The sequence below is a fragment of the Falco cherrug genome, chromosome 6 (assembly GCF_023634085.1).
Source record: "Falco cherrug isolate bFalChe1 chromosome 6, bFalChe1.pri, whole genome shotgun sequence".
NCBI classification, from domain to species: domain Eukaryota; kingdom Metazoa; phylum Chordata; class Aves; order Falconiformes; family Falconidae; genus Falco; species Falco cherrug.
In genome coordinates, this window is record NC_073702.1 from 24,608,394 (window position 1) to 24,620,600 (window position 12,207).

Below are 12,207 nucleotides of genomic sequence, written 5' to 3' on the forward strand. Positions count from 1 at the left end.
TGCTGCAGTAATGATTGTTCTCCAACAAAAAACAAAACATAAATGTTAAAATGTTAAAAATGGGATCGAATGCTTGGCAAAGCAAAAGGAAAAATCTTCACTGAACTGCATTCCTACTACAGACAGCAACGAATGCAGTTCAGTAACTCTAATAGACACAGACTATTTGTGTTTATCCTAAAATTAAAGATGTGAAAAGGCAATATTCCTTTTAAAATATTGTCCTCCATCTTGAATTGAAAACACAGAATTTCTGAAAGATGAACTACATTGCTATAACAGATAGTTCAGAGGGGCACTAGCAGTCCAGTAGAGATAACAGAATGTTGGCTCCAAAGTTTATTTGAAAACAAAAGCTGAAATCTTCACGTTGTCCACCTCTGATATAGTTCTTTCATAATGGAAGTTCCCATATTCATACCATGTAATGCTTAGAAGTTAATTAAAAAGTGCTGTTTAAGCTGCTTTGAATCTTCTGTCAAGTTTCCATGGCTTGATGTTGTCTTACAATAAATTACCCATTTTGTATCTTACATCTAATCCATGCCATTTTCTTGGAATTCAAAAAACCTCATTTTATTGCCCCCACCACACACCATCCTCCAAAACCAAAAGTCACATAATATTTTCAAGCATTGTTCAAAAATAAAGCATTTTTGCAACCAATTCTTGCTATGAAACAATATGCACACAAAATGTATTTCTTAAATCCCATAAAATCCTCCAACATGAGGCAAAATGATAGTGTTTAAAAAGTGGCTGCAGACCGCAACATTGTCATTCAAAGCTGTTTTTTTTTTTTGTCCATTTCAGTTCAAAATACTAAAACATTTAATCACTAAAGCATTAAAAAGAATTTACACTCTATTTATTTTGATCAGCTTACCTCTTCAGAAATATATATACCCCAAAAATGTGCATACATTAGCAGCTATAAACATTACATGGCATATCACACTATGTCAGCTTATATGAAAACGTACAAAATGTGAATGTATTCAAAAAACTATTCTGCAGTTACTATCTTTAAAGCAAGACATAAAATCATTATGAAGTCTTGTAAGCATAACACTGTTCCAAACAGAAATAAATATATAACACTTTCTGGTAAATTACAGCAGCAAAAAACAAGAGGCATCCTTTTTTTAAGCAAGACTTTCACCACTATAGCAGCTGTTCAGACCTGAATTCCTCTCACAGCCTGCTTTATATTTTCCAGTAGGGCTTTATTTTCTGGACTCTGATAACGATCTTGATTTGTATACATGTCCGTCAAAGTGGTCACGTAAGCATCAAAATTTTGTTCATTGATTGGTTCCTACGAGATATTAAATAGTAGTTCATATACAACTTTTATTTTCTTAATCGTATATTCATTTAAGCATAACATATTATCTAGGCATATTGCCACCATTTTTTATAATATTTTAAATGCCTATTTAGTTCTTACTTAATTTTACAGGATACACTGGAACAGGCCCGCCATGTCTTTGTTAGCAGTTAAATGTATCTTTATGGTTTCAGTGTTGTTACCACAAATATCCAACTGGTTGATGAAACATAAACATAAAAAAAGACATCTATTGTATGAAGTGAACTGAAGATCGCCAAATTCCTTAACTTGTGCTCTCAATCACTTACCATATGTGGCAGCTGGATATTAGCTAGACTATGAATTAAAGACTGGCTTAAATTGGCCAATTCATGAAGAAGAGACTCATTTTGCTGTTCAATTACTTTGTTCTCCTCTTCTATCGTCTTCAGGTTGCTCTCCATTGTAGTAATCTAAAATGGACAAATTTGTGTACAATGTAATATAAGGCAAGCTGTTATAAAGCATGCACTCTCTGAAGGGACAGATAACAGAAAAACCAGGCAGGGAAAGGAGAAAATGGCTTTAAAAGGTTTTGCTTGAACCTGCAATTATTCCCATTGTTAAGAGTTTCTTATTCCTATTGCACATTGTATGACTTTAACAGCTTGTCTTTTTAGCATTGGTAATAATGAATGAACTTGGATTTGACTCCAGTGCTTTAGAGATTTTCTTCTTGAGTTCAAAGGCATTGAGAAGGACCTTAGTTCTGCAAGTTCACCTATGTGGTTAAACACTTCTACTCCTAGGAGCCTACCTTAGGGACATTCTGCAGCAAGTCATGTATTTCTTGTATTTTCTGATGTGTGTATATATATACATCTACTCAGTTAAGCATGCACAGCTCCTTGCTGCCAGTGTTTAGCTCTCTGTAAGTATAATTTGGTTCTATGCAAATTCACAGGGCTGCTTTTGAAAGCTGAACAACTGCACGTTACTGCAATGTAAGTTTTCTAATACACACAGTGACTTGCAAAACTGAAGGAAGTGAAGAAAATTTACACATAGCCAGGAGAGTGGGTCTCTCGGGCATGACTACATGTACAGGTGAAGACAACTGAGAGTATGCTCTGCCTGTGTTCCCTGGTGACCAGACACAAGTTAGGTCTGACCTTGCATGGTGCCTTGCTTGAACTAAAAAGCATTGCTGAGGGGCAACTTACCCGAGCTTGTGCAGAGCACTGTGCTAATGAAGCTATAAGGATTTCAGATGAGCGCTGGGTTATGTCCACCTCGTCAAGAGCCCATGCAGAGCTCGCTCATACCTGTCTACACTTTCCTCTGTAGATGTATCCTTACTTTCCACATTGGATGACAACCGTTAACATCTGTTATGAAGTGTACAGTGTGCTTTTGTGTGTGTGTAGGTTAAAATATGGATTGTCAAGAGGGTGAAAAAAAGATGTCAGAGAAGTGGAAAAAATGCCAAAGAACATAAGGTTTTGAATTATCAAAATAATCTTTATCCATTTCTACACTGGTATAGACAGGCAACTGTGGGAAGAATTGATACAATTCAAATGCTGATGGGAAGACTGGAGGTTTGTGCAGTAATAGCAGGCAGAAGGGCAAAAGGTTCTTAAGTTAGCATTAACTTGACCATGGGTGAGTAAGTTTTAGGAAGTTGTCGGCACCATTTGGTAGGTAGATGTTTCAAGTTTCATTCTGGACCTAAAGTTTCAGTCTGCTTATGGAAATACAGCCCATTAGTTTATAGAAGTAACTTTCAAAAGGGCGTTTTACAAATAAGGATGCAAATCCTTATTTAACAAGACTGTTGCAACTTCACAGAACTTCCACTATTTTCCCATTATGCGTTTCCCACCTGTGAAGTCTTACTGAAATCTAGCTTGCACAATGATCTTCAAAAGGTTTATCAGCAAACATTTTTTTATGTTCAATATAATTCTACTGTTGCAAATAAAAGGAACTGTTGACTTTGATAATTACTACAATATAATTCCCTACATGTTGGAAATGAAAATTGCTTGTCTTCAGGAGAGTGTATGAATTAAAAACTGAGGTCTCTGAATTTTTGTGAACTTTGACTCAGCTGGGATATTCTGCTAGGCATCAGTAGCTAGTTCGGTAAGAACAGGTAAGTATTAGACCAGACTGCCCAGAGACTGTGGAATCTCTACTGTAGGAAGTAAAGAACAGGTTAGACAAGTATCTGTCAGGATTGGCTTAGGAAGAGCTGGGAAGTAGGAAGGGAAGAAGACTGGCTGGCAAAACAGTATTTCTTGGTCTCTTGTAGTTCTATGTTCTAGAATCCTATTAATTATTTTCATGACAGTATATATCATTGGCAGTCATTCTACACTTTTTCTAAATCTGCTGCATGAAGGTGTGAAAATAATCCTTTCAATTTGATGGTGAAATCATCAGCTGAGATTTTTTTACCAAGAATATGCAGTGATCCCACATAGTACCTAATCTGATTTCTAAGAATATACAAAGGCACTAGTCTGAGATATGAAAGCTGGAACTAAGACCACTGAGGTGTGGTTTCTGTACTCATTTCGGATTAAAACTTGCTAAGCTAAACTTCCCAGCTAAATCTTTGAAACTCAATACACTTTTATGTATATGTGATAGTGCTATCATAACTTTTTTTATTACTATTTTTTATTCATCTGGCCAAAAATAAGATTAAAAATGCAGAAAGTTGTTGACAACTGGAGCATTTACCTAATGTACACATAACAACCAAACTGCTTTACATTTTTTAAAATCTCAGCTACATCAATCTGTGTGTGAATAGCACCTACAGTACTGTATTAGGCAAAAGAGAACGTAAGGCATATTGTAAGCCACCAGATTCAAAACTTAGGACCAAATTCCTCCAACGCAAATACACATGATTTTCCTGTCATTATTCTTCTTGCTTTACATTCTTGCAGATTTTCTCCTCAATACCCTACAGCTATATTTAGTCATATCAGAAAACTGTGTAAAACAAAAGTCAAATCCTACAAAGGCTGAATAATGACAGTAGAACCCTGAACACAGGCATGAAATTCATGTGAGGTTTCAATATTAATTTGGCTAAGGTTTAGAAGTAAAAGAAACCCCAAGTTGAAAAGGCAGATCCTGCCTTCTATTTATGAGCATGCAAGAGGAGGAGGAGGAGAAGGAACATGGTGCTCTTCTCCACAAGCAGCAAAGAAGTAACAAGGAACAGTTTACTCTGTTTCCATCAAGATCAATTGCATGATTATGACCATGGCATTAAAGGGTGATAAATCTTGAGAACTGTGGTAAATCTCACTGTTGGTGACTGTGCTTAAATCATGTGAAGGAAAAAGCACCAGAAGCTATGCTGGACACTGGAAAATGCTAGGGAAAGAATTCAATTATTTTCCTTCCTTTGCTTTTTCCATCCAGTTTTAGCACTGCTGAATAATGAGGTTTTAAATAATGGTCTAATGTTAGGTTTTCCCTCCCCCCCAACAGATTTATGTGGAACCTAAAAGGCATTAAGCTGGATCTGTGGAACCACTCCTGCTGCCAAGGGCCGCACTTAGTCTACCACATGATGAAGTGTAACAGGTATTCACTTCCCCATCTAAATTTCCTCTGTAAGACAGACCTGGCAAAAGCCATGCTGTTCACCTGGACTCCTTCCTTCACCTTGTAACTTATGTTGATAACCATGATGTCAAGTGAAAATACAAAGCTGACCATGACAGGTCATGCTTTTGCAATTATTTTAAAGAATATATTTTATTAAGCCTTTTTTTTATTGTTATTATTTTTGGTAACTGATTGTAAACTGATTGGTAACTGATGTGTAAATTGAATAATGGATATTGTTTTCTGATTTTATAAATGGCAAATCAGAGATAGAAATCTTAATATGCAAGAAACATATATTTCCTGTATTTCCTTTAATTAGTCATCTAGAAAAAGCACCTGAATTTAGGGCTTCATAAAACTGTTACCTGAGTTCTGAGTTTAATCATATCAGCTTCCATCTGGGAGTTGGATTCATTTAGTTCTTTGATTTCTTCATCTAACTGTTTAATTTCTTCATCATTTTCTATACCTGTGTGATGTAAAAATAAAAGGGGTGTTAAAATAATTAAATCAGAGTTCAGAGAATTAATTATTTCCATATTTGAAAATAAATTTATTTAAGGTAAAAGGATTACAGTAAAAAAGAAAAAGGAATCATTCCTTAACTTTTCTTTTGAAGTTAAAACAATGTATTTTCCACTACTTTTCTTTTAAAAATTGCAGTAATTTTCCAGCAAGAGTGTTTGAAATGCCTAGAGGATCAGTAAGACACACCTTTTTCTTTATATGTACTGATTTAACTTTATATTATACTAAATGCACCTGCAGCAAAAAAATTCTACTCTACTGTCATATGTAAATTATTTGAAAGACTGTGACCACTTACAGATCTATTGAAGGAAAATAAAATATATTAACATGCCAATCTCTTGATATTACAGCATTGTCAAAATCATTTGTAACTAATTCAGAAGATTTTTTTCCCAACACAGTGAAATTTTGTTGATGTACCAGGATATATTGTGATTCTGCTGTTGCTTTTAATAATTTCATGGTTCAGAAGGGTATTAAATAATGACATACGGAATAATTTGCAAAATGGACATGACTTCCGAGTTTTTATTGCATAAACATTTAGAGAACAGAATTTTAAAGGTACCTGCATTTTTAAGGATTCAGACAGGAATAAACTGTATAGGTTTTATTTATTTATCTTTTTAGTTACTATAACAAAGTATAAAATAATCCTGAGAAGAGATAGACTTGTTTTCTCGCAAGTAGAAGTCTGAACTCCTAAAGCTAAACTGGTGTTCCCAGTCTCTTCTTCTTAATGTAGTATGAACCTTGCATACCTTTTCACAGTGCCTGACTCTAACAGGAAGGATGCTGTGTGTTCCCCGAAATACCCAAAATACCCATATACCGCTCCTCAAGGCATTCTTCCCAAGCATGGCAGATACAGTTTTCAGTACTTCCCAGTTGTAGAGAAAATTATATCCAGATCTTCCACCCCTTGCTTACTAGCTATTGAACAAAGACAGCCAGTGCTTTCTCCAGTTGCGCTGGCAGTGTGGGCTGAAATGCCTCCTGCACTGTTTCGAAATGCTCTGTGGCTCTCAAAAACAGTCAACACCAGCAGATGAGAAGGCACGCACAGTCACAGGCTAAGTGACTACATAAAGTTTTCCAAGAAAACTCAGGACCCCAAAGACAAGCCTTTTGTGCATTACTCATTTGAACTGAAGCACCTACATTTTGCTTTTATTGCACTTCAGCTATGAGGGCACTATCCTGACTTTCATCCAAGCTACTTTCATCATCTTCCCTGCAACTCAGGGTTTGCAGGAAGGTTTGCAGATTATTGGAGACAAAATGGCACAAGGCCATCTACATCTGCCAGAGGTTACAGAGCACAGCTCATGACGACTTAACACTTCGGAAACCAAACCTTTTTCTCTTCTGAATCCTGCAACAATGTAAGACCACCTATCCACCTTTGACAAATGAGACGTGAACCAGAAAATTATAATGGTATGTTCTACTTTGAAATATATTAGAGTTTTTGATTTATGTAGCCATAACTCAGACCAGTCTGATCACTCCACTGCTGGCTCAGATTTCCACAGCTGAAACCCCAGTTTTATGTCTACTGACAGTAAATCCACTATGTATACAAAGAAGATATACACATGTACGAAAAAAAGCCTATAGAGCAATGATAACTTTAGTTTACAAAGAAGTAATATTAAAAAAGGCAATGATTAAAAATTTACCATTACTGGCCCGCTGCTTTATTGTTAGCATTTGTTCTCCAGACAGCTTTGCTTTCTTCATTGCTGAAGTAGCTCTGGGGCATCCTGATAAACTGTGAACAGTAAGGAGCTTGTTAATTTTGATAGGTCATTGAAAATAAATCTGTAATCCAAACCTGTAATAAAAACAGTATTGAAGTTTATCTTCACTGCCCAGCACTGAATGAGTATGTTAGTCTGAAAAAGAAGTACTTACCAGTAGCGATTTCATGGTTTTATTCTTTCTTCCAAATTCTTTTTGTATAAAGAGCTAATATAAAAGTCAGATATATCTTGTAAAATTATAAGCCTGGGAACAACGGTCCCATTTTCTAAAAACACAATGCTCTTATTAACAAGTTTTATTTTAAAAACAGTTACTGTGTAAATACTTCCCTTTGAGTTTACATGTTCCCACTCTGAACTTCCACCCTTTTTAATTCATATGTTCAAACATGGAACTGAATGCTGAGAGAAGGGGACATGAGCTACCTCTCATATGCAAATGAGTAGCTCTTATAAACTATGATTTTCTTTGTGAATATCATATGCCCCATCCCCGGAAGTGTTCCAGGACAGGTTGGATGTGGCTTTGAGACACCTGGCCTAGTGGAAGGGTGTTCCCTTGGCAGGGGTGTTGGAACTAGGTGATCTTTAAGGTCCCGTCCAGCCCAAACCACTCTATGGTTCTATGATTCTATGATCACCTCCTGAGCTGGCTAAATTGCCCTTTTCGAAATTGTTTCTTAAAATAAGTATGTGTTGGCTTTTTGTTGAAGCCCAAGAGAAGTCATTCCCATAAAAATGACCTTGCCTTGATGAGGGCTATATATCTCTTATAATGTCTGCTTGTTACACTTACGGATGTAGACTCAGTTATTACTTGTCTCCTATGTTGCCAAAATATTAAGCTTTTTAATTACACCACACAAAACAGTTTGATAGCAAATGGATTCTTAGCGGGTCTTTTTGTAAAAATAAAAATAACCATCAGACAGTGCTCACTATTTTATAAATAATTTTATACACCAAACTATACTCCTTTTCAAAATCACATCTTTAATGTAGTTTTACTATCACAGGTAAGAGAAAATACACGTTCAATCTAATTTAACAATGGAAAACTATAGTCTTATTTTGAGCAAGCTTTAGCAGTGAAAGGAATTTGGAAACTTCTTAAATGGTTCCCTATTGCTTCAACATGTAAGGTTTCATTGCCATTGAAACTGAGTAACGTCATGTACTTCTCATTGCCCACAGTCACATTTATATTTCCTCTTCAGATCCAAAAGGGAGCTTTATTTTTTTTGTATAAATCAAATTCAAAGCTAACACTCAAATAATCTCTCTGTAATGTGGAACATGTTTCTGAGGAATGTGGTATCTTTGTTTAAAAGCATTTATTTAAATAAAGACCTACTCATTTAAATATAATGTTTAATTATTAAAATGTGTCTCTGAAAATCCTGGGCTACTATTATCAAGTGCACCCATTCAAAAGGGGAAACTTTTCCCAGAAAAATATCTAAAAAAATTTCCTTTTCTGAGAAAAAGAATCACTGTTCAGTATTTTATACTGTTACTGAGAAGACATATAATAGAACAGTACTAGTAGCATCAAGAAATAGCACCATCCGGTAGCTTTTCACTGTAGTCTAGGTGGTAGGTTGCCAAACTATTGTTCCAAGCTCTGCTATGGACTCACTGTGTGACTGTAATCAACTGTCCTCTTGAGTCCCAAAGGGAGCCTTGAGGAAAATTAAGGAGGAGAGGCTTAGCCATTTGGGGGAAAAAAACACTGGAATAGTATATGCCAAGTTTCTGCACCATTTAATTGACTTAATTTTTGTATCCTTTCAATTGATTTAATGAATTTCCTCATATTTGGCCCTCAGTCTTTTTCAGGAGTTAGCGTCACTGGGCGTTACAAGAACTGTGTTAGTTTATTCTCATCTTGGTTTGCAGCCTTTGCTTCTCTAAAAGTCTTGTTTGATGACAACCTAGGGAATCCCTCAAAATAAAATTATCCCTCAAACAGCCCATAAGTATGGCATTCAAACCCTAAACAAGAAACCTGGATGCTAGAACCGTGCACTTGAAAGTGCAGAAGAATAATGAAACAAAAAAAAAATGAGTTCAGAAGCATTAGGTGTCTCGGTGTGCCTACATCCAAACTTCAGTGCCAAAATCCCAATCTTATTCCCAGACCATGATTACATACACCTAGTTTTCAGGACTGCCTAAACCTGTAGATATATTCTCAGCTTGTCTGAAAGGTGACCTCTCTACTAGTATATTCACCATACTCCAAATCATGCTCTCACCCTGAGGCCTCAGGTACAAGTTCCCATATTCACACTGCCCAGCTTTCCTACTCTACAAAACAGGGTGGCCACGTTCTAGCTGCCTAATAGCAGCTGTCTCTGGCCCATGCTGTCTCCATTGGAAAGATATATATTGCAAGGGTAGACACTTATACCTCTGGTGCAGTTCAGGCACACTGGCATCAGATGCCCTCTGCCTAAATAAACTGGAAACAAAAAGATCTGGGTCCCGTTCCCTATTCTTGCTGCAGGAACGTTGGAGAGTCATTCTGCATGGATGGTCTACCTTCCTCTGGAAGGCACCAAGGTGAGTCATGACTTAGTGAGGGGAAAGGCAAAGGGCTGCCTGTTTTTGGGCCTGCTGGTGAGGATGCAGAAGGCTTCCACATCCTGTAGCCAGATTAGTTTTTTCTTACCCACTGGTATCTAATACAATATGCACAGACAGAGGAGGGCTTCAGCCAACAGGGCTTTCTTTCCATGCAACTGCATGCCCAAATCACAGGCCTCTTTTTGCTTTCCTGACCCTTACACTCATGGCTTTAATATATGCATCACGTCCCACTATGACTACCTTTAGCTTGCTATGGGTCTGTCCTTAGAAGAGGCCATGCACGAACAGAAAGTCCTATCTTTCCTTGTGTCTTTACACAATTTAAGAGAGCATTCAAAACTCCCAGAGGAACGAAATTCAACATGAGAAGATGTCAAAGCCAGAGCACACCTTCAATTTCCTCTACAGGTCTTTACCGGCAAATCTGCCTCTTTATTAGTTGTATATTGTGGATTAGCTGACTTTCCTGAGGCAGCCACTTAAAATTTTGATGATGTAGATACTAATCTAGAACAGAGAATTGAGTTCTACTACATCTTATTTAACTTGGCTAAATTCTTCATAAATTAATAAGACAAAGATAGCAATATGCATCCTATTTGCTCAGCTCTATTCTTAATTAAGTTACCTAAAATACTTTAAATAATTAAGAAGCAAATTAGGGCTTTTAGGATAAGCTTCTACTCTGCAAGGAAATTCTACCTCTTCCCTTCTATCTTCTTGACTATGTTTAATTCTCCTGAAGGTAACTGCTCTTTCTCTAAGTTACAAACAACCAAAATTGGGCAGGATATATGGAAAGGTAAGATGAAAAACAGGACTAAGTCAGCATCGCACCAGAAGTGGACTGCTATACAAGGGCTGATCCTCATGGAGGCGCAAAGTTAACCAAAAAGCTTGAATTGAGATCTGAGAGAGACTGGGAGTGGCTCGAGATTTCTAGAAGACTCAGGGGTAGAAGGAGACAGAAGACAAAAAGGAGTAGATATGATTTTATTTGTCTCAAATCTCTTGAGATTTTGTCTACCCATGACTGGCAAACAAGAGTACAAGTGAAAGCCATTTCAGTGCATTAAGAGTTAAACAAAGCATGCTTTAAACATCTCCAAAATAATCAAAAAAAGACCAAGAGAAACATGCTAGATAGTAGTTTCGGTATGGATAATACTTATCCTCACATCAAGTTTAAAGCTTTTACAGTTGATGCCTGTCAAAGGTTTTCTGTTACAAGAGGAATTAGTGTGTGATCCTGCTTTGGTTTATTTCTTGTGTTTTAACAAACTTTATACAGACTTTTACACAAACATGGAATTCTGCAGCCTGTTCATTCCAGGAAAGAACTAGCAGAATTCATCACAGTTATCTCACTTGCCACTGCCATTATTCTCATACACATGAGAAACTGTGCAAAAGAAAATATAAATACAGTTTTCTTTCCATAATACAAAATTAATAAGGCTTTCTAACATTGCTGGGGTATTGCTGTAGTAAATACAGTACAAACATACTGAGCCATCATTTATCTCTGTCAAATTGTGGATGCCACAGGGCTTGAAGCAGCAGCATTTTGGTGGGGCTGTGAGAAGCAAATACCCAACTCCTGGCTTCCTCAGAGTTCCTGATTCAGCAGCAGCTGCGAGTTCAAGGTCTTAATTTTTGCTGCTTGGCTGGAGACTTCTGAGATCATAACACGCCATTGATATTGGAAACGCTTTTGTTGGGCATGGGTGATAAACCGAGAGGTGGGACCTATCATGCAGCTTTGCTTTGCAGGGCATGGTACTGCCCATGCAACAGACATTTCTACACACTATACGCCTGTAGGACTGACAGGTAGAAGGGGTGATCGTTTTACGCCTTGCAAGTTCAACCTGCATTAAACAGGCTTGTTTTTACAGGAAGACTTTATAAATGGAGGCATGCAGAGGTGAAGTGCTAGCAGCTGTATAAACTCTGCAAAATAAGGTCCATCCATATGTACACCTACATCTTACCCTAACTGTCCTGAAGTGTAGTGATTAACAGAAACACAACCATCTAGAAGGTATGCAGAAAGACTAGATACGCACAAATTAGGATAAAGAGTATACAGTGATTGCATCACGATGTGAATATTCTTTCTTGTTTAGACTTGTTTAGGATGGTGACGTTACTCCAACCCATGCCTTGACATTTATTCAGCGGACTTAGAAAATAAGGTGAAATTGGTCCCAAAATAAAAGGGAAATTAGTGGGGAAAAAAGTTTGAAAGGGATATCTAGCTAGTGTTTAGTGCAACTTTACCAAGAAATTTAGTTTAAAAACAAATAAATGTGGGCTAAAATCCTGAACTCCTTCAAGAATGCAATTGCACTGTTTTCAGGGATG

General features: G+C 36.9%; 1 protein-coding gene across 11 annotated transcripts in view; it reads right to left on the reverse strand.

The window, feature by feature from the left end:
* The window catches only part of MYT1L (myelin transcription factor 1 like), a 305,938-nt gene that overhangs the window by 1,472 nt on the left and 292,259 nt on the right, over positions 1-12,207 (reverse strand). For 7 of the 11 annotated variants that reach the window (XM_027797859.2, XM_027797864.1, XM_027797862.1 and 4 more), the window contains 4 exons: positions 7,165-7,256; positions 5,311-5,420; positions 1,642-1,785; positions 1-1,318 (listed from right to left, as the gene is read on the reverse strand). The exon at positions 1-1,318 is cut by the window's left edge and continues 1,472 nt beyond it. In XM_027797859.2, the coding sequence (XP_027653660.1) occupies positions 1,178-1,318; positions 1,642-1,785; positions 5,311-5,420; positions 7,165-7,256 (487 nt within the window). In that variant the 3' untranslated portion in view covers positions 1-1,177. The remainder of the gene's footprint in view (positions 1,319-1,641; positions 1,786-5,310; positions 5,421-7,164; positions 7,257-12,207) is intronic. The other 4 variants (XM_027797865.1, XM_027797868.1, XM_005433960.3 and 1 more) reach the window with 1 other exon arrangement.